Here is a 22,741-nt window from a genome sequence, read left to right on the forward strand (position 1 = left end):
AGCTACACACTTCCGCCATTTACACCTCTGCCTGCAGCTGAGGGCTGTAACCAGTTAAAAATCCCTCTGCACCGGTTTTTCCTGGTCTTCTACTTTTTCTCTTCTTATCTCTCTCTCTTTTTTTTTTTCCTTCCCGCTTTGGTTAAGGTTTCACTTATCCCAGGCTGATCTGGAATTCACTAGGTAATCAAAAATGACTTTGAGTTTCCCTCTCCCACCTAGATGGTGCTGAGATCCCAGGTTAGGAACCACCTGACCGAAGGGTGTGGCCCTGGGACAGCAGGCTGCCACCGAGTTTTGTCGCCAGACTTTGGTTTATTGTTAACATTTGGGTTGCTTCCTTCCCCTCTCCCCTCACCTAACCCCCCACTTCAGAGACAAGGTTTCTTTGTATAGCCAAGGAACTCAATCTGTAGTCCAGACTGGCCCCTCAGAGATCAGTCTGCCTCTGCCTCCGGAGTGCTGGGATTAAGGGCGTGCACCACAATTTCCGGGAATCATTTGATTTTTTTTTTTTTAAATGCCCAGCCTGCGAGAGGTTGGCGGCCCTCTTCGTAGTCTGTAGTCTGTTTCTTACTGATTTGAAGGTTCTTTTTGTTAAAGATACTATCATTCTCATGTAAATGTTAGGAATATTTTAATGCCTTTTTTTTTTTTTGAGACAAGTCTCATTGTATTCAGCAGGCTGGGTGGCCTGGAATTCACAGAGATCCAGCCGCCTGTGCTTCCCAAGGGTTGGAATTAAAGGCATGTGCTACCACACCCAGCCTTGTTTGTTTGTTTAAGATTGGACCTTGCTCTGTAGCCCAGGCTGTCCTACATAGCCTAGGCTGACCTTAGACTCCTGGCAATCCTGCCTCTGCCTACTGAGCTGTGGGATTACAGGTCTAAGACAACACACCCGATATCACTAATGCCTTTTAATGGTGGTTTTGCAGTTTTATTAAGAGAGACCTGTTGGGTTTTTTAAATTATTATATTTATTTGAGTATATATGTGTACTTGTGCACTTGCCTGGCATGGTGTACTTATTAGTCAAGTTGTGAAGAAGGGAAAAAACAACCGCCTGGCAGTGGTGGCGCACGCCTTTAGTCCCAGCACTTGGGAGGCAGAGGCAGGTGGATTTCTGAGTTCCAGGCTATGCCTGGTCTACAGAGTGAGTTCCAGGACAGCCAGGGCTACACAGAGAAACCCTGTCTCAAAAAACCAAAAAAAAAAAACAGAAAAACAACAACAACCAAAAACCCCAACAAGATGGCTCTCGGTGGGGAAAGGTGCCTGACGCCCCTCCCCCAGCCACACGGGCGAAAGAAAGAACCAACTTCCTCATGCTGTCCTCTGACCTCCAAACACACACGTGAGCACACACACACACACACACACTCCTTTTCTGTGTTGAGGCTGGAGAGATGGCTCAGCAGTTAAGTAAGAACACTTACTGCTCTCGCCGAGGACTAGTGTTCAATGATAGTTTAGCTGTAACTCTTTTATAGTCTAAGTTAAGAAACCGCTGGGCCTTTAAGATGCTAAATCCAGGCAGTGCTATGCCCTTCCATTTCTTCTGTGAAAATGTGAGTTCTGGCCAGACTCTGTGGTCCAACTACTTAGGAAGCAGAAACAGGCCCATGGTTGGGGCACAGGAGTCAAGACCAGACTGGACTACACTGTGGGATTCCATTGGAAACAGGACTTTAGCTACAGCTCAGCTAGAGATGTCTGTCAGGCCGCTGGCCCTGGGTTCAGTCCCAGCACTGTACACATTGGGTGTGGTGGCACATGCCTGCTCTCCTATCACTCCAGAAGTCAAGGCAGGAGGATCAGAAGTTTAAGGCCATCCTTGGCTACGTAGCGATTTCCAGGCCAGCCTGGGCTCTATAAGACCCCAACCTCCAATCCCCCCCAAAAAAAATCAAATAACAGCAACAACAAAAAAAATGAACAAAGAACTTCCTGGTTGTGAGAATTTTCTGGCTGTTTGATCATTTTTGCTGGTATTGGAAATATTTTTTATTATGTTGCCAGTTCTGACCTAAAGTTAACACGCGGGCATTGTTGGCTTCCAAAGCACAGGCTTGGCGTACAGATCTGCCAGGCCTGTGGCAGCCCCCCAGCAGGTCTCTACCCCGAGACACAACACCAGTGTCTGACTCCACTCCACCTCGGCTCAGGATGGTTTGGTGCTTTCCATTTTTCCCTGCCCAGAACTCTCAGAGCTCCTTTCAGCCCTAACCTAGGCTACCACATTGTTTGTTCTCTGTGCCTCTGTAAGGTGGAGTAGCTGCCCTAGGCTAGCCCCCATGCTGTGGTCAACCTCTCTGAGGGTAAGGATATTTGAGGATCATGGACATAGCCCACACGCTGGGGCCTCTGAAGACATGAAGCATAGCCCTACTCTGGGCTCCTGTGCAGGTGTGGGTCACCCAGGCCACCTCCTCCTAAGTATAGCAGCTACAGACCACCTGCAGGTGTGAACTATCATGGAAACCCCCACGTGTGGTGGAAAGTCCAAAATTCTACAGGAGTCTTTCTGTTGCTCTCCCGTCAGAGGCTGGGGGACGCCTGCCTGTAACAGTCGGTGCTCAGCCAACGGTGGGTGCTCTGGGTCGGGTTCAGGGCAGACTTTGGTCTTACGCTGAAGTTTTTAGTTCTTCTTTATCCATTGCCTTTGGCAGAGAAATCCCCATCTGAGGAGAAGCCCCTAACTGGGGAGAATACCCCAGGCTACAGGCATCACGTTAGGATAGTAATCCTACTAAGCAAAGGGCTGGCTAAGCCACTACAGGATCAGTATCTGATCACCCAAAGGTACCTGAAGTGCCTCTAGCATCTTGAGTACCCATCCTGGGTACCTAATGTGTGTATTCTGGAGCTGGTGGACTCAGAGACTCCATGAGTACCCTTTGTGCTCTTAAGACCTTGACAAGGTGTGAACAGGGACCAAGAGACTCAGGCCTGTGTCCACTCCACCACTTCAGTGAGGAACCTCGGTGCTCTGGACAGCAGGAGTCATGTTTGTTAGGTGCTGGGTTTACAGCGGGGGCTGGAGTTAATGTCTCTATAGTAAACACATACCTGCCAGAGACAGCGGGAGAGGACGGTGAGCAGCAGCCTCCTCTGAGGACAAGGAAGAGGTGTTGTCTCTCAGGGAGCACATGCCCATTTTGGCATCACCCGACACTTCCTTCTCAGTATCTGTGGGAGGAATGGTGCGGATGTTAGCAGCCCCCATAGTCACTTCCAAAGGTGCTATGATGATAACTTAGAGTCCGGTGATGGACAATGGGAGGACCCTGCTCCCCATTCAATACCTTTAGAACATTCTCTTCTGCTTATCTTGCTACATACACACACACACACACAAATACACACACACACTAGCTCTGAAGTGACTCACCCTTCACAATGAAGCTCTCCCTTCATCCCCCCCCCCCCCGCCCCGGGTCCCCGTGCGGAACCCCCTTACCTACTCTCAATACTGATACTGCACCCTCTCTTTTCCTGCCTGATCCCCCCAACACATACCACTAAGTGGAGAACAATCTCAGCACACGGGGAACTCTCAGGGGGACCCTGAGATAGGAGGTAGGAGAATCCAGCAGAGACCAAGGCCAGGACCGGCCACACACATGCGTGGTTTTCTGGCGGCCACCTCTGTGAGAACACAGAGCAATGCTGCTCACTGAATCAGTGGTGTGTGCTGCCTGAGCTCTCCTCTCAGCATAACACATAGCCCAGTGCTATGCTAACTGGTCGTACCACTGGCTTCTGTTCAACTGTTAGCACTCATATTGGCGACCCCTGGCACAGACCTGACCACACTTTACTCTAAAAGCTTGTCATCTCCCAGGCCACTTGCAGCTGTAAACTCTCACCTTGCTGGGGGCACAATTTCTACTCATGCCCACCTCTGTATCCTTTCCCATCTGCCTCCGGGACAGCATCCTGATTTGCTCGGAGGCCCTATCTTTCAGGCTACACTACCCTCTGGTCTCTGTCGTGAATCCTGAAAGCGCTCCTTGGACTATGAGGGGAACAAGACGGGAACTTGCATGGTCCAGGGCCAGCTGTCTAGGGCAGTGGTTCTCAACCTGTGAGTCACGACCCCTTTGGGGGTTTGAACAATCCTTTCACAGGGGTCACCTATCAGATATCCTGTGTATCCGATGTTTATATTACGATTCATAACAGTAGCAAAATTACAGTTATGAAGTAGCGGTGAAGCTGGGCGGTGGTGGCGCACACCTTTAATCCCAGCACTTGGGAGGCAGAGGCAGGTGGATCTTTGAGTTCGAGAGTTCGAGGCCAGCCTGGTCTACAGAGTGAGTTCCAGGACAGCCAGGGCTACACAGAGAAACCCTGTCTCGAAAAACCAAAAAAAAAAAAAAAAGAAGAAGAAGAAGAAGTAGCAGTGAAATAATTTTATATAGCAGGGGAGGGGTCACCACAACATGAGGGTATTAAAGGGTCATAGCCATGATCTACAGGTTCTCTGCCTTCTTGCCCCTTCCTGTTGTACACTATCTGACACACCCTTAGTTCAGTGTGCTGGCCACCTCTGAGCCCAGAGGTAGGCTATGTGTCCCTTCTTCTCGCCAGCACACAGGGTGGACATCCCCTCCTGCTAAAATCTCCCATCCCACTCCTCCAGCCTCAGCCCAGGACAGATGGGGGTTCCCAGCTGGGTCCACTGTCCAGCCAAGTACAGAGGTTTCCTATTGTGGCCAGCACATCTGGACAGCCAGGGTGTGGCTAGAAGCACTATTTTGTTTCCTCCCTCCTCTTCCCTCTCCCCCTCTCCCAGTTATTTTAGTTTTATTGTTTTCTTTTATGTGTATGAGCGGCTTGCTTGCCTGTGTATTTGGTCACCACATCCATGCAGTGTCAGTAGACGCCAAAGGGGGCGTCAGAGCCCCTGGAACTGAAGTTACAAACGCTGTGAGCCATCCTGTGGATGTTTGAGAAACAAACCCAGGTTCTCTGCAAGAGCAACATGCACTGTTATCCTTGAGCCATCTTTCTAGTCTGTCTCTTTTTAAGTTCTTGTTCTCTCTCTCTGTCTCTCTCTGTCTCTCTCTCTCTCTCTCTCTCTCTCTCTCTCTCTGTGTGTGTGTGTGTGTGTGTGTGTGTGTACACTCTTGCTTGTGTATGCACTTGTGGTGTATGGAACTAGAGGTTAATATAGGGTGTGTTTTTCAATTGTTCTTCAACTAACCTTTTTTTTTTTTTTAAATTCTGTTTCTCTGTGTAGGGTTTTTCCCTGTGTATCCCTGGCTGTCCTGGAACTCACTTTTTAGACTAAGCTGGCCTCAAACTTACAGAGATCCTCCTGCCTCTGCCTCTCTAGTGCTGGCACTAAAGGCGTGAGCCACCCAGCTTTTCACCTAATTTTTTGAGGCAGATTCTATCCCTGAACCTTTAGCTTATCCATTCAGCTAGTTGCCTGGTCAGTGAGCTCCTGCCTCTGCCTCCCCAGCATTGGCCTGACTCAGGTTTACCTGGTAGGCAATTTTTCCACAGAGCCATCTTCCCAGCTAGTTCTGGGTTTTAACCCATAAACAGATCCTCTGTAGGAAGACTGGCGGGGCAAATTTCCCACTTTCTCTACTCTGGACCCAGGCAGCTGCCCTGGATGGCACAGGGAAGTATACCAGAGCCTCCTAACCCAGCGGTAGGGCAGTCTCTATTCTTGCCTTCGGATGCTGGGCCCTGATTGGCTCCAGGCTAAACAGCAGCCTCTGCTCTTTCCTGGTTGAAAGTATATCAGAGTCGCTGAGTAAGACAAACGTCACCTTTTCACGGCTGGTCAATAAGTAGATATGCTCACCGCCTCCCGGTATATATAGCACCAAGATACCCATGGAAGGGAGAAGGGAACGCAAGCGCGCGGGGACCAGCAGGGGGCGCCAAAGCGCAGCCCCGTCGGGAGGATGGCCGGTGGGGATGGGACGCTGCGCCGCCTGCTGAGGCTGCACCGCACCGAGATCGCAGTGGCCATAGACAGCGCCTTTCCGCTGCTGCATGCTCTAGCCGACCACGACGTGGTCCCCGAGGACAAGTTCCAGGTGGGCTCCTGCCCCGCCCCCGGCGCTTCTCAGTCTCCCCACTCCTCTACCCACAGACTAGGTGATCCGTTCCAACCTTTGCCAACACCCATACTATACCCACACCCTCCCCCTACCAGCCAAGGAGTAGTCCAAAGCCCCTCCTCAGGAGACCTCTCCAGGTCAATTTCAGGTGAGTTCCCTGACTCTGTGCACCCCGACTTCCTGGGTCCAGGGATTGGCAAGAATAGGCAGGTCTCCCTTCTCCCAAAGAGGCAGCAGGGGCTAGAGAAATGGTATGCACAGGTAGCCCCCGATGCTGTCACTACAGGAGACACTTCGGCTGAAGGAGAAGGAAGGCTGCTCCCAGGCCTTCTACGCCCTGCTGTCCTGGCTCCTGACCCGGGACAGTGGGGCCATCCTGGATTTCTGGAGGGTTCTCTTTAAGGACTACAATCTGGAGCGGTACAGCCGTCTGCATACCATCCTGGACGGCTTCCCAAAAGGTGGGCCCGTGCTGAGGCTGGCGCTGATGCTCTCAGCCAATGGGTAGCATTGGGATTACGGAGATAAGTCGGGACATGTTTTAAGGGAACCACTAGAACCTGGGCAGATCCTAAGAGGCACAGGGCAGAAGTCTGCTCTCTCTCTTCCTCAAGAGTTCCCTGTTCTAGAGCTCACCCTGAAGATAAGGCTTTAAGACAGGACCATTGTTCCTGTCCCTTGAGCTGCAGATGTGGACCTTAGCCAGCCCCGGAAAGGGAGGAAGCCCCTTGCTGGTCCCAAGCCCTCGGTACAGCCACCTAGACCCCCCACCAAGAGAAGAGCACTGGAGGAGCCTCGAGCCATCCCACCAGCAACTCCGGCCTCAAAGAGCCTCTCCAGCCCAGGTACTCAAAAGGAGCTAACCAGGGTTGCTGGGCCCTCCCGGAGGCTCTCAGGAGCCTCTCTGTCTTACTGACACTACCCCAGGGCCAGCCTACCCGAGCTACAGAGTCATCTCTGAGTGTTCAGACCTGAGCATCAGAGGAGGCCCACAGCCTCTCAGCCTCTTGCTGTCCTGGAGACTGAGTTCCTGGGTGGTGAGGCGGACAGGTGGTTTTGATTTCCTTTCTGTTGAAGAAGGAAACAGCCCATCACAGCTTAAGAGCCCTCAGGGAGTCAGGGAACCTTTGATAGGACCCTTACCAGGTGCTCTCTCTCCAACTTCATTTTATACCCCGGACCCATCAACACCTCCCCTTCACAGGCTCCCACCCAAAGGCCAAGCACCCTAAGAAGCCAGAAGGCAATTTGGAGTCCCAACGCCTCCCACTGGGAAATGGTGAGTGAGGCCAAGAGTGGAAGTTGAAGGGGATCTGATCCCATTGGCGTCAGCTGGATGACAAAGCCAGAGAAAGACAGAGACTCCTTAGATCCAACTGTCTTGTCAGTCTCCTACCCACAATGCCCTGGGTGTCTTCCTCCCAGACCGATGCCCATTCTAATGTCCCCAACCTTCCAGTCATCCCAGAAACATAGCCACGAGGAAACAATCCTTGCTCATCAGCTGGGCCCGACCTTGACCACACCCACCCACTACCCATCATACACCTGTGCTTCCTGGTCCTCACCCCCAGATGGCCTAGGAACTCTGTGCCCCAGAACAAGGCAGGTCCCGCACCACCATGAGATTCTTATCAATCTACCATGGGGCTCTACACAATCAACACTGCTGTCCCCACAGACCCGTGCTCATGCATGTGCGTCTATTTGTGTCGGACCCTCTCCAGGAATTCAGACCATGGCAGCTTCAGTCCAGAGAGCTGTAACCATGTCCTCCGGGGATGTCCCGGGAACACGAGGGGCCGTGGAAGGGATTGTTATCCAGCAGGTGTTTGAGTCAGGTAAATGCTATGGACGCAGGCTACCAGGGAGACCCAGGCTTTCAAAATGGAAGAAGTACTTCTAGGGCAGCTGTGGCCACGGCCAGCCAGTGTGTCACATGCAGGTCTGCTGGCTTTGTAGTACAGTGCTGATGTGGAAGGCCCCCTACTTGGGGAGGGGGGTTCTTTTGTCAGGCCAGTGGTTCATGGTCGCATTCAGCCATGGAATGCCACCTCCTCCACTACAGTGGGTGCTGCTAATCACAGGGAACATCCTGAGTTTTCCGGTGTGCTCCAATTCTTTCAGGGGACCATACTGCCCACCCAAGACAGCCCACCACATCCTACTGCCCTGCCTCAGGCATCTATGTCCTGTCCAGTACTCTCACTCTTTGTCCAGCCTCCTCCCACAACTGCCTCCCCACTTGGTCAGCTAGTAGGGTCACTTTATACAACCACCCAGATTATATGAACAGGTCAGAGCTGGGGACGGGCACACTCATCATTGCAGAATCTTCTCCGTAGCATCTCCCCCATCCTGGACACTGGACTTGGATGCCATGGACAACCAGGATGTCCATGGAGCTGATGCCAGCCCTGGTCAGAGCAGCCCTAAGAATCTTGTCTTCCTCTTCTGGGGTTATTAGAACAAAAAAGCCCCCCTGGGCTTGTAACAACAGATTCCAAAGTCAAGGTGTGGGCAGGGACTCATCCCTCCATGGGCTTTGGAGGGTCCCTTCTGTTGCCTTTAGCATGAAGTGCTGCTGTTGGAATACTTACTTCTGGGGATAGCCTTTCTCCTGTCTGACTACGCCTCTCTGATTTCACCTTTCTTTGTAAGAACATTGGATTTAAGGGCTAGTATGACATCTTTTTGTTGTTGGGGTTTCTGTTTGTTTTTTTTTTTTTTTTTTCAGTTTGGTTGGTTGCTTGTCTTGTTTGTTTGTTTGTTTGTTTTTGGTTTTTCGAGACATAGTTTCTCTGTGTAGCCCTGGCTGTCCTGGAACTCACTCTGTAGACCAGGCTAGCCTCAAACTCAGAAATTCGGCTGCCTCTGCCTCCCAAGTGCTGGGATTAAAGGCGTGCGCCACCACGCCTGGCTATGACAGCGTCTTAACTAACTCTATCTCCAAAGACCCCGTTTCCAGTAAGGTCCTGTTCTCAGCTTATGAGGAAGGACACTGTTTACCTTAGTACAGTACCTAGCAAAGTATCCCTAACTGTACACAGCCCCAGTTCTGCCAGACCCCCACTGTGAGCTCAGTTAGTCTGCCTCTTTCCCAGGAGGTTCCAAGAAGTGCATCCAGGTTGGGGGGGAGTTTTACACACCCAGCAAGTTTGAAGACTCCAGTGGCAATTTGAAGAACAAGGCCCGAAGCGGTAGCAGCCTAAAGCCAGTGGTCCGAGCGAAGGGAACCCAGGCCACTATACCTGTAAGCTTTACCCAACATGTCCATTTTGGGGGAGTTGGGCCTTCCTTTGATAGCCTCCCCCCCCCAAAAAAAAAGCCTAGAGTTCTTCCTGGGGATTGGGAGTTGCTTCCCAGAGGTACTTGGTACTACTGGTGGCCACATAGATCTTCCCTGACCCTGGCTACCTCGTTATGACCCCGTGTCTCTCCTAGGGTAGAGATGAACAGAAAGTGGGCCAGCAGTGTGGGGTCCCTCCCCTTCCACCCCTCCCCAGTGAGCCCCAGGTTCACCAGGTAAGTCCCAAGAAGGGAGTGTGTGTGTGTGTGGGGGGGGGCTAGGACATGGAGGGCAGCTCCCTTCCTCTTCCCTCCCTTCTCTTTCCTCCACTTCCTCCCCCTCTGCTCTTTCTTGGAAGTTTTCTTTCCGAAGATAATGCATATTGGGAAATTTCAAATTAGTCACAGCAGGCAGGCGAGCTGCTTTTAAAAAAAATCACACCTTCAGCTGGGTGGTGTATGCCTTTAATCCCAGCCCTAAAGAGGCAGAGGTAGGTAGATCTCTGTGAATTTGAGGCTAGCCTGGTCTACAGAGTTCCAGGACATCCAGGACTACAAAGAGAAACCCTGTCTTGCAAACAAAAACTAAAAAAACAAAAACAAAACCCAAAAAACCCACACATTCCATCCAGCCTACAAAAAGCATTCTAGCTGGGGGTAGGGTAGAGATAGCCCGAGTATGAGGGCTATCTGAGGATATCAAGCTCATCCTGTCCTCCCCAGCATCACTGGTGTTGTTGTGCTGCTGTCATTGATTATGGATCCCAACACCTCAGAGCCAGGTACTCTACTGGCCCCAGGCATCAAGGGTAGGAGGGTCCAGTTTCTGTCCGGCTCCACAAAAGCGCCCTGGTTACTGGGGGCCTGTGAAAGTATTCCCATGTATGTGGTGGTCACTGCGTGGGCCAGCACGGCCTGGCATCTGGGAGCTTCTTGAGGAGGTGGTATCCAGACTCAGAATTCCTTCCATCCTGATAAAAGCATAAGGTAGAAAATGGGACGATGACAGGAGGTACCCAGGACTAACAGGAAACCCCACAGGCCCATTCACCGGCTGTCCTATTAGGTGGGTGGTGGTCAACCTAGGGAACTGTGGGTCTCCCTACTCTCGTGGGTTGTTGGCCCGGACTGCACTGGGACCAGCTATCAGGAGGCAGATCAACTTTACTTAGGGTGATTCAAGGCTTATAACGTTTTTTGGGGGGTCTGAGGGTAGGGACATCCAGGATGGGCAAAGATCATCAGCTGGGGGCTTGGGGTACCTGAAATGACTCATTAGCAAGGGGCAGCAATTCAGGAATCTTAGGTACTGGATGAACAGGGGCTTTATCAGGAGAAAGGAAATTGGTCCTGTAATCTAACTGAGGCTACGTACGTGACATTTTTCAGGTAGAGGCCTAGGTGGGGGGCTTAGAATTCCCCAGACAAGGTCAAAGAAGGAGAAATCTTGTTAATAAAGGGAATCACAATCCCAGCACTTGGGAGGCAGAGGCAGGCAGATTTCTGAGTTCGAGGCCAGCCTGGTCTACAGAGTGAGTTCCAGGACAGCCAGAACTACACAGAGAAACCCTGTCTCGAAAAAAAAAAAAAAAAAAAAAAAAAGGGAATCGCCTATATTGCCCTGAGCCCAGAGGCTATTGGGTCACAGGTGGACTTTGACCTTAATTAGCAGAGTTTTCCCACTGGGAGCTGCCTGGCATCCAGCACTTCTTCTTGAGAGGGACACCCCCTAGGTCTGTGTGAGAGCCAGTACTGTAGAGACATTACAGAGGTCAGGCAGGGGCCAATGAGAGAGCCCAGAGGGAACCTGGGAGCCAGTCCCCAGTGGTGAGCATTGTCCCAAGCCGGTCTCTCAGGCGGGCACTGTGTTCCGTTCTGGGTCCCTCTTGCCTGGTCAGAAGAACGAGGATGAGTGTGCCGTGTGCCACGACGGAGGTGAACTCATCTGCTGTGATGGCTGTCCCCGGGCCTTCCACCTGGCTTGCCTGTCCCCACCTCTGCAGGAGATCCCCAGGTGAGCAGACCTCTCCATCCCTGCTTGCTACTTATATCCTGGCCACCCTGATCCACCACCGTCCTTATCCACTGACCTCGAGGAAGCCTACCAGCCTCCACAGAGGACAGTGAGGGCCCTTCAGGAAGAGCTGTGGACATGGTAGGACTCTCTTGCCATACCGGAAGCTATCTCTGTGCCCTGCCACGTGGGCCACTCAGGGCCAACAGGCCAAAAGGCAGCCATAATATGATGTCCTGAGGCAAAGATGGCCATATTTGGGCACAGGCCTTTTCCCACCCCCCCTCCCCATCTCACTCCCACAAAGATGTACTGTTACCCCAATCACTGACTGCACAGCCCTCTGTTCTAAGGGGAAGTGTGCAGCAGTCTGTGGGGGCTAGCCTGGGCTCTGACTGCTTCCACCAGGGTCCTTCCCCTCCAGCCCTTACCTCCCCTCACCCACTGGCCCATCCCGACCTGACTGTGGGTGTACTGAGGATGGAAACAGTGTAGCTGAAGGCAGCGGCCCTTATCTCCCCTCCCCCACTGGCCCATCCCTACAGGACCCTGGGTGTACTGAGGATGGATACAATGTACCTGAGGGAGCCCACAGGGCAGGCATATGACAAGCAGGCACAGGCGATGAGGGGTACTGAGCAGAGTATTCTTAAGAATTAGCAGAGAATCACTATAGGGACCCTGACTCTCTGTCCAGAGCCACCCTCCAGGGATAAATAGCCCACATCCTACTCAACTTCCCTGATGGTACCTGACTCTTATTCCTGGGTTTGGCTTCCCATCTGTGAATGAGCACGGTGACACAGAGGGTCCTCAAGCCATCTCTGCCGTTACAGTTCTGGGGGTGGGTGGTCTATGATCTCTGCTTTGTTTGGCATGCCTGTGACTAGTAGCTTCCTACATAGTGGCCTCTGGAGATGCTCCTGCTGCCTCCAGGGCAGGGTCCAGCAGAACCTGCCCCAGCCTGTGCAGTCCAGGCCCCTGGAACCACCTGCGGAGACTCCGGTATGCCTATATTGGGTCACCTGCCTTCTGTCTCTCTACAGCTTCTCCTGTGAGTTCTGCATGCCCGGGCTTTAGTGCCATGCTCTGTTCAGGCCTCCTGAGTAGCCTTTCTGCTGAATTCCCTGTGGGGTTGAGGGGCCAAAGGATAAAGGACAGCTTCCCAAGCTGGCTCTGGCCCTCCTGCTTCTCCACTGTTGAGTCTCTAAAAGCCTTGGGAGCTCTCCTGTTAGAAACCTGGTTTGCTCTGGCTGGCCCCGAGGCCATTGTCACCAGATCTAAGAGCCATGGAGCCACACACTCAGCCTTTTCTTCTTCTTTTTTTTTTTTAATTTATTTTTATTTTATGTGTATTGGCATTTTGCCTGTATGTATGTCTGTGTGAAGGTGTCAGATCCCCTAGAACTGGAGTTACAGACAGTTGTGGCCTGCCATGTAGGTGCTGGGACTTGAACCTAGGTCTTTTGGAAGAGTAGCCAGTGCTCTTAGCCACTGAACCATCTCTTAAGCCTGTACCAAGCCTTTCCGACCTCAGACCCACCACAGCAGCCCAGTCCTGACTCCTAGGTGGTGCTGAGCAGTGCCTTGTGGCCCCTGAATGCTGACCCTTGAATTCCAGATCCTCCTGGGACTGAGGTCAGCTTCAGAGAAAACCAGGGGCCTGTCCAGGGAGCTCCCAGCCAGCTCCGATGCTGCGGTCACTTACGTGAACCTACCAGCCCTTCCTTCTGCAGCCCCTCTGCTGGAGCCTTCAGCACCATGCCCTCTACTGAGTGCTGGGACTGAGGGGCAGCCGGTGAGTGAAGGGGACCTCTGGGGCCTGGGTACTAACTTCTGGGAGCTCTGGACCTACAGGACAGTTGTAAGCCCAAAACAGGACCTCTGGTGGACTCCCAAGGGCTAGGAATTAGATCGACATTCCTGGAGTCAGGGGAGGGCTCTGTCAAGAGAAACTTGTTCCTCTAACAGTGGGCACAGGGGCTGTGGGGAGAGCACCTAGGAAGGGTTCCTGCAAAGATATCAGCCCTGTCACACAACTCTGATAGTCCCCAAATCCATCTGGGCCTTGGAGATGGCTGGGGGGTGGGGGGCAGGGCTCATGGCCAAGATGGAGGACCTGAGTTGCATTCCCAAGACTCACGTGGTAGAAAGAAAGACTCACGGTCTGCAAGTGGTCCTCTGATCTCCACGCTCACAACCACAACCACAAATAAATAGTGAATTAGCTAGAAAGAAGGGAAGGAAGACAGACAGACAGACAGGCTTAGCTTGGTTATCCTGGTAATACATCCTCCTGCACCGTGAGGCAGGACAACAAACATCTCAGAACCCCCCAGATCCTGCCCACTTCCGTTGGTTATCTTTCTTTTTGTCTTTTTTGGACCTCACCCCCTTTTAAATTTAATTTTCTTTTCTTTTCTTTCTCTCTTTTCTTTTCTTTTTTTTGTTTGTTTGCTTTGTTTTTGTTTTTCGAGACAGAGTTTCTCTGTATAGCCCTGGCTGTCCTGGAACTCACTCTGTAGACCAGGCTGGCCTCGAACTCAGAAATCCACCTGCCTCTGCCTCCCAAGTGCTGGGATTAAAGGTGTGCGCCACCACCGCCCCCGGCTCTTTTTTATTTTACTTAATCACTTTACATGCTGCTCCCTTCCCCCCTCCTGGTTACCCCCTCTCACAGTCCTCTCCCTTCCCCCCTCCTCCAAAGCACTTCTGGAGTCCTACAGTTGGTGGGATCAGAGCTAAATGGCCCATGGAAAGCAGCTTGGACAGCTGCTTCCTGACATTTCTTAAGGTCACCCCTGCCTCCCTTGGAACATCAAGGCCTCAATAACTTACAGTCCCACTCATGCGACTTGAAACCATGAGCTTCCCCAGTTAACCCGGGCTGGTAGGATATAACAGGGTGAGCAGGACACAGGCTGGGTTACCGCCCATGTCGCTCCTGCAGGGTCCAGCACGAAGCGCGCGATGCGGTGTGTGCGGAGACAGCACCGACGTGCTGCGGTGCGCACACTGTGCCGCTGCCTTCCACTGGCGCTGTCACTTCCCGACGGCTGCTGTCCGGCCTGGGTGAGTGAGGTGGCACGGGTGGCAGAGTAGCCAGCGACCCCACCCACCCCCGAAAGTTCTCCGAGCCAGTAAGCTTTCTCCTCTCCGCTCCTACAGGACCAACCTCCGCTGCAAGTTCTGCTCCGCAGACCCGACTCCCACACCAGGCACCCCAGGCGAGCCTGCGCCCACCTCTGTGCCCCGTCCAGCACCTGTACTTGCCAAGGTCAGTGGGCCAGTGTATGGTCAGTCCAGGTGAGAGCCTGTGGAAGTGGAAGAGAATTTAAACCCGAATTCAATAACCGTGTGTCCCATTACTTTCTTGGGGGTGGTGGGGATTTTTGGGTGTTTGTTGTTTTTTGGTTTTTGTTTGTATTTGTTTAGTTTTGTTTTTTGAGGCAGGGTCTCACTACAGATCTTTGGCTGTCTGGGACTCACTCTGTAGACCAGGCTGACCTCACACTCAGAGATCCACCTACCTCTGCCTCCCAAGTGCTGGGATTAAAGGCACTTACTTGACTCTCTTCCTAGACTTGTTTATTTTTTAAAATTAATCCTTTTTTGTCTTTTAAGATTTATTTTTTATTTATATGAAGACACTATAGCTACCTTCAGACACACTAGAAGAGGGCATCAGATCCCATTCCAGATGGTTGTGAGCCACCCTGTGGTTGCTGGAAATTGAACTCAGGACCTCTGGAAGAGCAGTCAGGGCTCTTAACCTTGGAGCCATCTCTCCAGCCCAGAAAGAAAGCATTTTATTTATTTATTTATTTATTCTATGCATATGAGTACACTGTAGCTGTCTTCAGACACATCAGAAAAGAACATCGGATCCCATTCCAGATGGTTGTGAGCCACCATGCAGTTGCTGGGAGTTGAACTCAGGACCTCCGGAAGAGCAGCCAGTGCTCTTAACCACTGAGCCATCTCTCCATCCTTTGTTTGTTTGTTTTTAAGACTAGTGCTGGGATCAAAGGTGTGTGTCACAAATTCCAGCTCCCTAGTTACTTTTATAAAGTGTTTTTCAATAAACAAACAACTTATTTTGATACATTGGATCTATTTAAAAGGGAAAGGCTGGATGTATAGGGCAGGACTTTAACCCCAGCACCCAGCAATAAAGGTAGGCTGGTCTCTGTAAGTAAGAGTTCAGTCTGATCTGTATAGTAGCTTCCAGGTCAGTTAGGGCAACACAGTAAAACCCTTTCTAGACAAAACCATGTATTTTAAAGGGAAACCTTCCAAATAGCTATGAACTCACTGTTGGTCCTGGGTTCCTGGGAGTCCATGGGCCTCAGAGCTCTGATCAGAGAGCTCTGGACCTCAGGGAAGTTGGCTTAATTCAAAACAAGACCACTGGGAGATACCTCATGGCCAGATCCTCTGCTGAAATTGAAGAACAGCTCTCAGAATGGCTGGGAGATCCAGGCCGGCCAACTACTGGTCTGGGTAGGGGGAAGGAGAGAGAGAGAGAGAGAGAGAGAGAGAGAGAGAGAGAGAGAGAGAGAATATGAGAGAGAGAGAGAGAGAGATCTCCATTTGGGGAGGAAAGCCAAAGAAAGCTGCTGGCTTTTGATGACCCCGAGAACCACCTACCCAAGTCTACCTCTATTTCACCTCCATTTTTACTAACTGGGCAGGGACTGAGCTTTGCCTGGAGATCTGAGGCCTAAGGAGAAAAAGGCAGTATCCAGCTCCAGCCATTTGCTACTCCACAGTACTGCTGAGATAGGCGTGGGCCCCAGGCTTGGGCCCCTAGCTGTCCCTTGTGTTCATGGGTAGAAGGGAGACATCTTGTGAAGATGTGTTATGCAAGGTGGCAGAGGGTATGGGTAGCTCAGGGTTAGACTCCAGCTTTCCCTCATAAATCCGGGCCCCTAGTTGCAGGTTGACCTTACGAGATTGAGAACATCTGGGAGACTACATCGGACCCTATTAATCCTAGGATTCTGCTGGAGGACCCAGGAAAGCATAGGGCGAGCTTTGCCGAGCCTTTCAAGCTGTGGTCCTCAACCTTTGGTGTCAAACAATCTTTCCACAGGATTGCCCAAGAACATCGGAAATATCTGATATTTGAGACTCGCAACAGTAGCAAAATTACAGTTACAAAGTAGCGACAATGGTGGTGGTGGGGGGTGTCATCACATTGTGAGGAACTGTATTAAAGGGTCAAAGCATGGGCTGGAGAAATAGCTCAGTGGTTAAGAGCATTGACTGCACTTCCAGAGGTCCTGAGTTCAAATCCCAGCAACCACATGGTGGCTCATAACCATCTGTAATGAGATTCGATGCCCTCTTCTGGTGTGTCTGAAGACAGCTACAGTGTATTCATATATAATAAATAAATAAATCTTTAAAAAAAAAAAAAAAGGGTCAAAGCATTAGGAAGATTGAGAACCACTGTTCTAGAGTCTAGACACAAACAGGGAAGATGGGCAAGTGAAAGCCACTTCTAGAAAAAGAGGATTGGCCGGGCAGTGGTGGCGCACACCTTTAATCCCAGCACTTGGGAGGTAGAGGCAGGTGGATTTCTGAGTTTGAGGCCAGCCTGGTCTACAGAGTGAGTTCCAGACAGCCTGGGCTATACAGAGAAACCCTGTCTCGAAAAACCAAAAAAAAAAAAAAAAAAAAAAAAAGAAGAGGATTGATCGGTGGGGCCTCCACTAGCTTCACTATGAGCTCCTAACTGGAGCCTGCTGCTTCCTGACTGGACCTCTGTCACTATGTCCAGGGCAGGTCCAACTAAGTACAGCTCATGTGACCAGTAAAAGCAGAGAAAGACACTGACTGGCCACCATGTCTCTCTGGGGATCACAGGCTGGTCTCCCCCACCCTGCCTGTGTCCCCAGCCTGAGGAGCTAGGTGTGAGTCTGCTCTGTGGTGGGGTACAGGCTGCTGCCCCCACAAGTCAGAGTCCTGCTTCTGGTCCCCAGCCTGCTGCTAAGTTGGGTTGACAGTTGACTCTTTGCTTTGGTTCCAGGTAGGGGACGACTCTGCTAGTCATGACCCCGTTCTACATAGGGATGACCTGGAGTCCCTCCTGAATGAGGTAATATGTCACCTAGTCTGGGCTATAGTCACAGATTCTTTGCTGCCCCCAGTCAGGCAGTATCAGCAGGCCAGTAGTACCCCACCCTCTTAGCTGCTCTTCCCAGAACAGTGAGTATGTGTCACTACTTCTGTGTAGGGGGCTGGCCTCCTCCTACCTGCCGATTTCTCCCACTAGGAGCCTCGAATCTGGGAGTCTTGTTATCCTCAGGGCCTCAGAACCAGGGGTGTTTAAGTCCTTGACTTTTCAGGGAGAGCTGGTAGGGTCTTTCAGGGACCTCTCTCTTACCCCTCCTAATGCAAGTTTCTGCTTCTTGAGATGGAAAGGTAGGGCCCAGTGTGATGGCCCAGGTCTTTGATTCGCAGTGCTTGGGAGGCAGATGTAGGTGGATGCTAATCTAAATTACATTATGAAACTCTATCTCCAAAACCTGAGGGGTGCTGGGCAGTGGTGGCGCACACTTTTAATCCCAGCACTTGGGAGGCAGAGGCAGGTGGATTTCTGAGTTTGCAGCCAGCCTGGTCTACAGAGTGAGTTCCAAGACAGCCAGGACTACACAGAGAAACTCTGTCTCAAAAAACAAAAACAAACACAAACAAAAACAAAAACAAACCTGAGGGGCTAGAGAGATACAAGAGTATTGCTCCTGCACAGGACCCAGGTTTGGTTCCCAGCAGCCATGTCAGGTGGCTTTTAACTGTTTATCATTCCACTCCAGGGGATCTGAGGCGTCTGTACATATGTGAACACAGGCACATACATAGACACACACATGTACACATATACATATACAGGCACACACATATACATACAGACACACATGCACACAGACAAACATACACATACAGGCACAGACACACACTCATATGCACATACACACTTAAAAGTAATGAGTAGGGCTGGAGAGATGGCTCAGTGGTTAAGAGCACTGGTTGCTCTTCCAGAGGTCCTGAGTTCAAGTCTTAGTGTCCACAGCTCACAACCATCTGTAATGGGATCTGATGCCCTCTTCTGGTGTGTCTGAAGACAGCAACAGTGTACTCATATAAATAAAATAACTCTTTAAAAAATAGTGCCGGGGAGTGGTGGTGCACGCCTTTCATCCCAGCACTTGGGAGGCAGAGGCAGGTGGATTTCTGAGTTTGAGGCCAGCCTGGTCTGCAGAGAGAGTTCCAGGACAGCCAGGGCTAAATAGAGAAACCCTGTCTCAAAAAAACAAACAAACAAACAAACAAATAAATAAATAAATAAATAAATGATGGTCACAATCCCATGGACATGGCACAGTAGGTATCCGAGGACGTCCAACAGCGCTAACCCCCTGTGCCACTCTTTCCTAGCACTCTTTCGACGGCATCCTGCAGTGGGCCATCCAGAGCATGTCACGCCCACTGGCTGAGACACCACCCTTCTCATCCTGACCCCAGGTGACCCAGGAAGGAGTCTGGCAGCATTGCGCCGGCCCCCACCCACCCATTCACCCACCCCACCCCATCGGATGAAGCCTAGTGACCTTACACCTACAGCCACTCTGTTCTAAGCGGACTGGGCTGGTTAGCACCAAGAGCTGGCAGGTTCCAGCTGGCAGGACTCAGTTTGCAGATGGCGGTGGTCTTTGTGGAGACTCAAGGCCGCCCTGTGTCCTGAAATTAAAGTCACTTTTGTGTGCTTTGAGGTGCTCCCTGGTGGATGTTTGTTTTGGGGTATCTCTACTCCTGGTGCTTAAAACTAGGCCAGGGCAGAAAGAGTTCACTATTTTGGGAAAGGGATGTATTGAAGAAGAAGCACACGGAGGAGTGATAGCATTCCATGCCCTTGAAGCAAAACTTGGGACCTTGTTGTGTCCCTTTAGGCCCTGTGTGGCTTAGGCCCATCTCCACCCCAACATCAGTCTCCCTGGGAAAGCCCCTCCCCCAATCAATCAGTCCTACCCCAGACCTTTGCCATTTGGAATTTCCTGTCCGTCTGTGCCACGTGTCTATGGTCCTTGGAGACCTTGGTCACCCCTGGTGTTCCTTCATTTACTCATTTATTTAAAAAAAAAAATCCACCGGGCAATGGTGGCACACGCCTTTAATCCCAGCACTTGGGAGGCAGAGGCAGGCAGATTTCTGAATTCCAAGCCAGCCTGGTCTACAGAGTGAGTTCCAGGACAGCCAGGGCTACACAGAGAGACCCTGTCTTGAGAAAAAAAATAAAAAATAAAAATAAAAATCCAATCTCCACTGTACATCTACGGCCGAGCAGTTTTTCTTTTCTTTTTTTCTTTTCTTTTTTTTTTTTTTTTGTTTTTGTTTTTGTTTCTTCGAGACAGGGTTTCTCTGTGTAGCCCTGGCAGTCCTGGAACTCACTCAGTAGACAAGGCTGGCCTCGAACTCAGAAATCCGCCTGCCTCTGCCTCCCAAGTGCTGGGATGAAAGGCGTGTGCCACCACCGCCCGGCCCGAGCACTTTTTCCAGGCAAGTTCCAGACGGGTATTCTAATCGGAGGCACAGAACCTGCACAGACTGTTCTGACCTTAGACAACATAAAGGCTGTGAGGCCAGAAACTGCGGGGATCGGGCCAAGGGTGTGCTGGGCCATGGCTTGGGACTCTGGAGGAGCCCCAGAGCCCATGCGCAGAGGCAAAGCACAGACTCTTGGGCATGGTGAGGGACAGGCTATGGGTTGCTCTCAGAAAGATGGGTTCCCTGACAGCTCTAAGCTGTCAGCCTGTCACCAAGTGTGCAGCCAAGGGCCAGTCTCCAGCCATTTCCTATCCTTATCTCCAGACAGAAGTCTCAGAAGGGTGTCACAGGAATTCTGTGGCATATGAAAGGTTCCCTGGTGCCACTTGGTAGCTGTTCTTCATCAGGTCCTTAACTAAGATGTGTGGGTGTCCCTATGTGAGTCCTAAGATAATCTGTAGGGAACTAGAGCTAAAGCTGATGACCAATGTACCTAGTCCTAAGTACTGTGCTGTGCTGGAGGTCAACACCCCTGAAGGCTACAGGCAAGCACCATGACAGGCTCTAGGAGAGGTGGCATCTGTTCATTGTCTACACTGCATGACTGAGCAACAGTCTGTGCTACATAGGGCCAGAGGCAGGAGAGAGTAGGGGGATGCCGTAGACACACTTGACGGTTTCACTCTGTAGACCAGGCTAGCCTCAAACTCACAGAGACCCACCTGCCTCTGCCTCTCAAATGCTGGCATTAAAGGCACATGCCCCTGCACCAGGCTGCATTTGAATGTCTCGGTGTGGAACTGGCGTCACAGGGGTAGTTGAGTAGCTTGGAGACAGTGCCACAGACACGCTTGACTTCCCAGTGTGGAAGGTGGAGGTGCTGAGGGAGGAAGAGCTTGAAGCGTGGGTTGCGAACCACACACTGTAAAACCTGGACACACAGAACAGGCCTCTGCCTGAGCGGTCGTGGGTATCTCCGTCCTTGTTTATCACGGTGGGGGAGGGGGGTTCCCAGAGGGAAGGATGGAAGCACACAGCGACTGTCCTTATGAGATGCTCTGGTGGGGGAAGCCACTGACAAGACTGAGAGCTACACCCCCTAGAGTCCACCATTCTTGGTGCCGGTGGTTGGCAGGGGCGGGGTTGGCGGGGGCGGGGCTGGCTGGGATTTGCCAGTGAGCTGCTCAGGTGATCCCAGATACCATCATGGACGCACTGACGTGAGTTCCAGATTGTTCTCCCCGGATGACCCCTCCCCCAAAATGGAGAGAGGGCCCAACTCCAGCCCTTTCCAGCCATGAACTGGCCTCTCTCACCGGGCAGCACTGGTGCCCTGCGTCTCAGCTTGGGAATCCTGGAGGACACTAAAGAGCCCATCTTCATCAGAATGCTTCTCCAGACAGGTCCAAGGAGGAGCCCAGTCAAGGTCCAACCCTCTTTCACAGGGACCATGGATCTCCGTGAAATTGAGCCCTTTCTCTGTCTTTACTCCAGCTTGTCCCTACCTGGGACCTGAGCCCAGATCCTGGCCCGTGAAGCCACCCACAGACAGGCTCTCTGATGAGACACAAGGGTGTTTGTTTTGATTTGTGTTGGGGAGGGAGGTGCCCAGGACACTCCCAGTCACCCTTTCCTTCCACACTCTTGGACTTCCTGGATGCCGCCGGCTCTCCACCACCCATAGTATTTCTGCTTCACGTTGTCATTGAGTCTGGCTGGTCTTTTGAAAGGAATGAAACACGGCCTTGTGCCTTTAGGTGGGGCCGGTCCCAGTCCCTGGAGCCATCACTCACTCCACTTTCTGGCTCCTCTTACGGCAGCCCACGGGATTGTCAAGGCATCTCTTGTCCCTGTCTGTCTGTGGGTGGACTCCTTCATCAGAAACCAAATGAGGACTGCCCACCACAGTCCTGAACTTAACCGAGTAGCCTTCTTGATCTGGTCTTCAGTGCCACCTAGTGGCCACCTGAGGAAACAGCTGCCTCTGCTGGGCTAGGCAGGTTTACCTATTAAGACTTACCTTGTTTTTTGTTTGTTTGTTTTGTTTTTGATAGAAAAATAGCTTAAGAGAGGAAATGGTTTATTCAGCTCACACTTTTAGGTCCTCATCCATCACTGTATTAAGACTTACCTTAATTTTATGCAGGGGGTGTTTTGCTTGTGTTAATTTGTAAACGGAGTTCACCTGAAGGGAGATTGAACCTCATCACCGATAACGCCTTGTTGCTTAATTGCTTGGTGTCTTCCAAGACTGACTACAGGTGCTCTTCAGCCAGACTTCCACAAGAATCTGAGGCTTCCAGATGCCACTCCTTTCACTGGCTTGGCATGGGTTTAAAACTGTGCGCATGGGAGTAATCTAAGGTCAGATTTCTTTTAAAAATTGTCTTTAGACATATTTAACTTAATTTATGTGTATGAGTTGTGTCTGCATGTATGGATGTCCGTGTACCACATACATGTTTGATACTCATAGAGGTCAGAAGAAGGCATCAGATCCCAATGGACCTGGAGTTACAGATGGTTGTAAGCCGCCATGTGGATGCTGGGATCCTAGCCTGGGTCCTGTGCCAGGGCAGCGGGTGCTCTTAACTGCTGGGCTCTCTCTCCAGTTCCAAGGTAGCTTTCTTTAAAGATGATTTCAAGATATTCCTGGTCAAGCTGGGTGGTGGTGGCGCACGCCTTTAATCCCAGCACTTGGGAGGCAGAGGCAGGCGGATTTCTGAGTTCGAGGCCAGCCTGGTCTACAGAGTGAGTTCCAGGACAGCCCGGGCTATACAGAGAAACCCTGTCTCAAAAAATA

The 22,741-nt window shown here is 51.4% G+C and overlaps 2 protein-coding genes across 13 annotated transcripts in view; one reads left to right on the top strand and one right to left on the bottom strand.

Moving 5' to 3' along the window:
• The window catches only part of Dnmt3l (DNA methyltransferase 3 like), a 21,851-nt gene extending 14,692 nt beyond the window's left edge, over nucleotides 1-7,159 (bottom strand). The window contains exons 1-2 of the mRNA XM_028767863.1: nucleotides 7,058-7,159; nucleotides 3,073-3,192 (exon numbers count right to left, since the gene is read on the bottom strand). The gene's annotated coding sequence lies outside the window, so the exon portion shown is untranslated. The remainder of the gene's footprint in view (nucleotides 1-3,072; nucleotides 3,193-7,057) is intronic.
• Nucleotides 5,848-19,168, top strand: Aire (autoimmune regulator). 12 transcript variants are annotated; one of them, XM_028767850.1, is made up of 14 exons: nucleotides 5,848-6,062; nucleotides 6,373-6,547; nucleotides 6,776-6,931; nucleotides 7,291-7,365; nucleotides 7,814-7,927; nucleotides 9,191-9,339; nucleotides 9,531-9,611; nucleotides 11,273-11,388; nucleotides 12,294-12,393; nucleotides 13,010-13,186; nucleotides 14,339-14,460; nucleotides 14,557-14,665; nucleotides 17,423-17,491; nucleotides 18,832-19,168. In XM_028767850.1, exons 1-14 carry the CDS (start codon nucleotides 5,928-5,930, stop codon nucleotides 18,910-18,912), a joined length of 1,659 nt encoding a protein of 552 aa, XP_028623683.1. In that variant the 5' UTR covers nucleotides 5,848-5,927; the 3' UTR covers nucleotides 18,913-19,168. The 12 variants fall into 12 exon arrangements, with proteins under 12 accessions (XP_028623683.1, XP_028623685.1, XP_028623686.1 ...); XM_028767852.1 differs by having other exon boundaries at nucleotides 11,276-11,388; XM_028767853.1 differs by having other exon boundaries at nucleotides 9,191-9,327.
• The last annotated feature ends 3,573 nt before the right edge of the window (nucleotides 19,169-22,741 follow it).

Source organism: Grammomys surdaster, unplaced genomic scaffold, assembly GCF_004785775.1.
Source record: "Grammomys surdaster isolate TR1022 unplaced genomic scaffold, NIH_TR_1.0 183, whole genome shotgun sequence".
Taxonomy (NCBI): Eukaryota; Metazoa; Chordata; class Mammalia; order Rodentia; family Muridae; genus Grammomys; species Grammomys surdaster.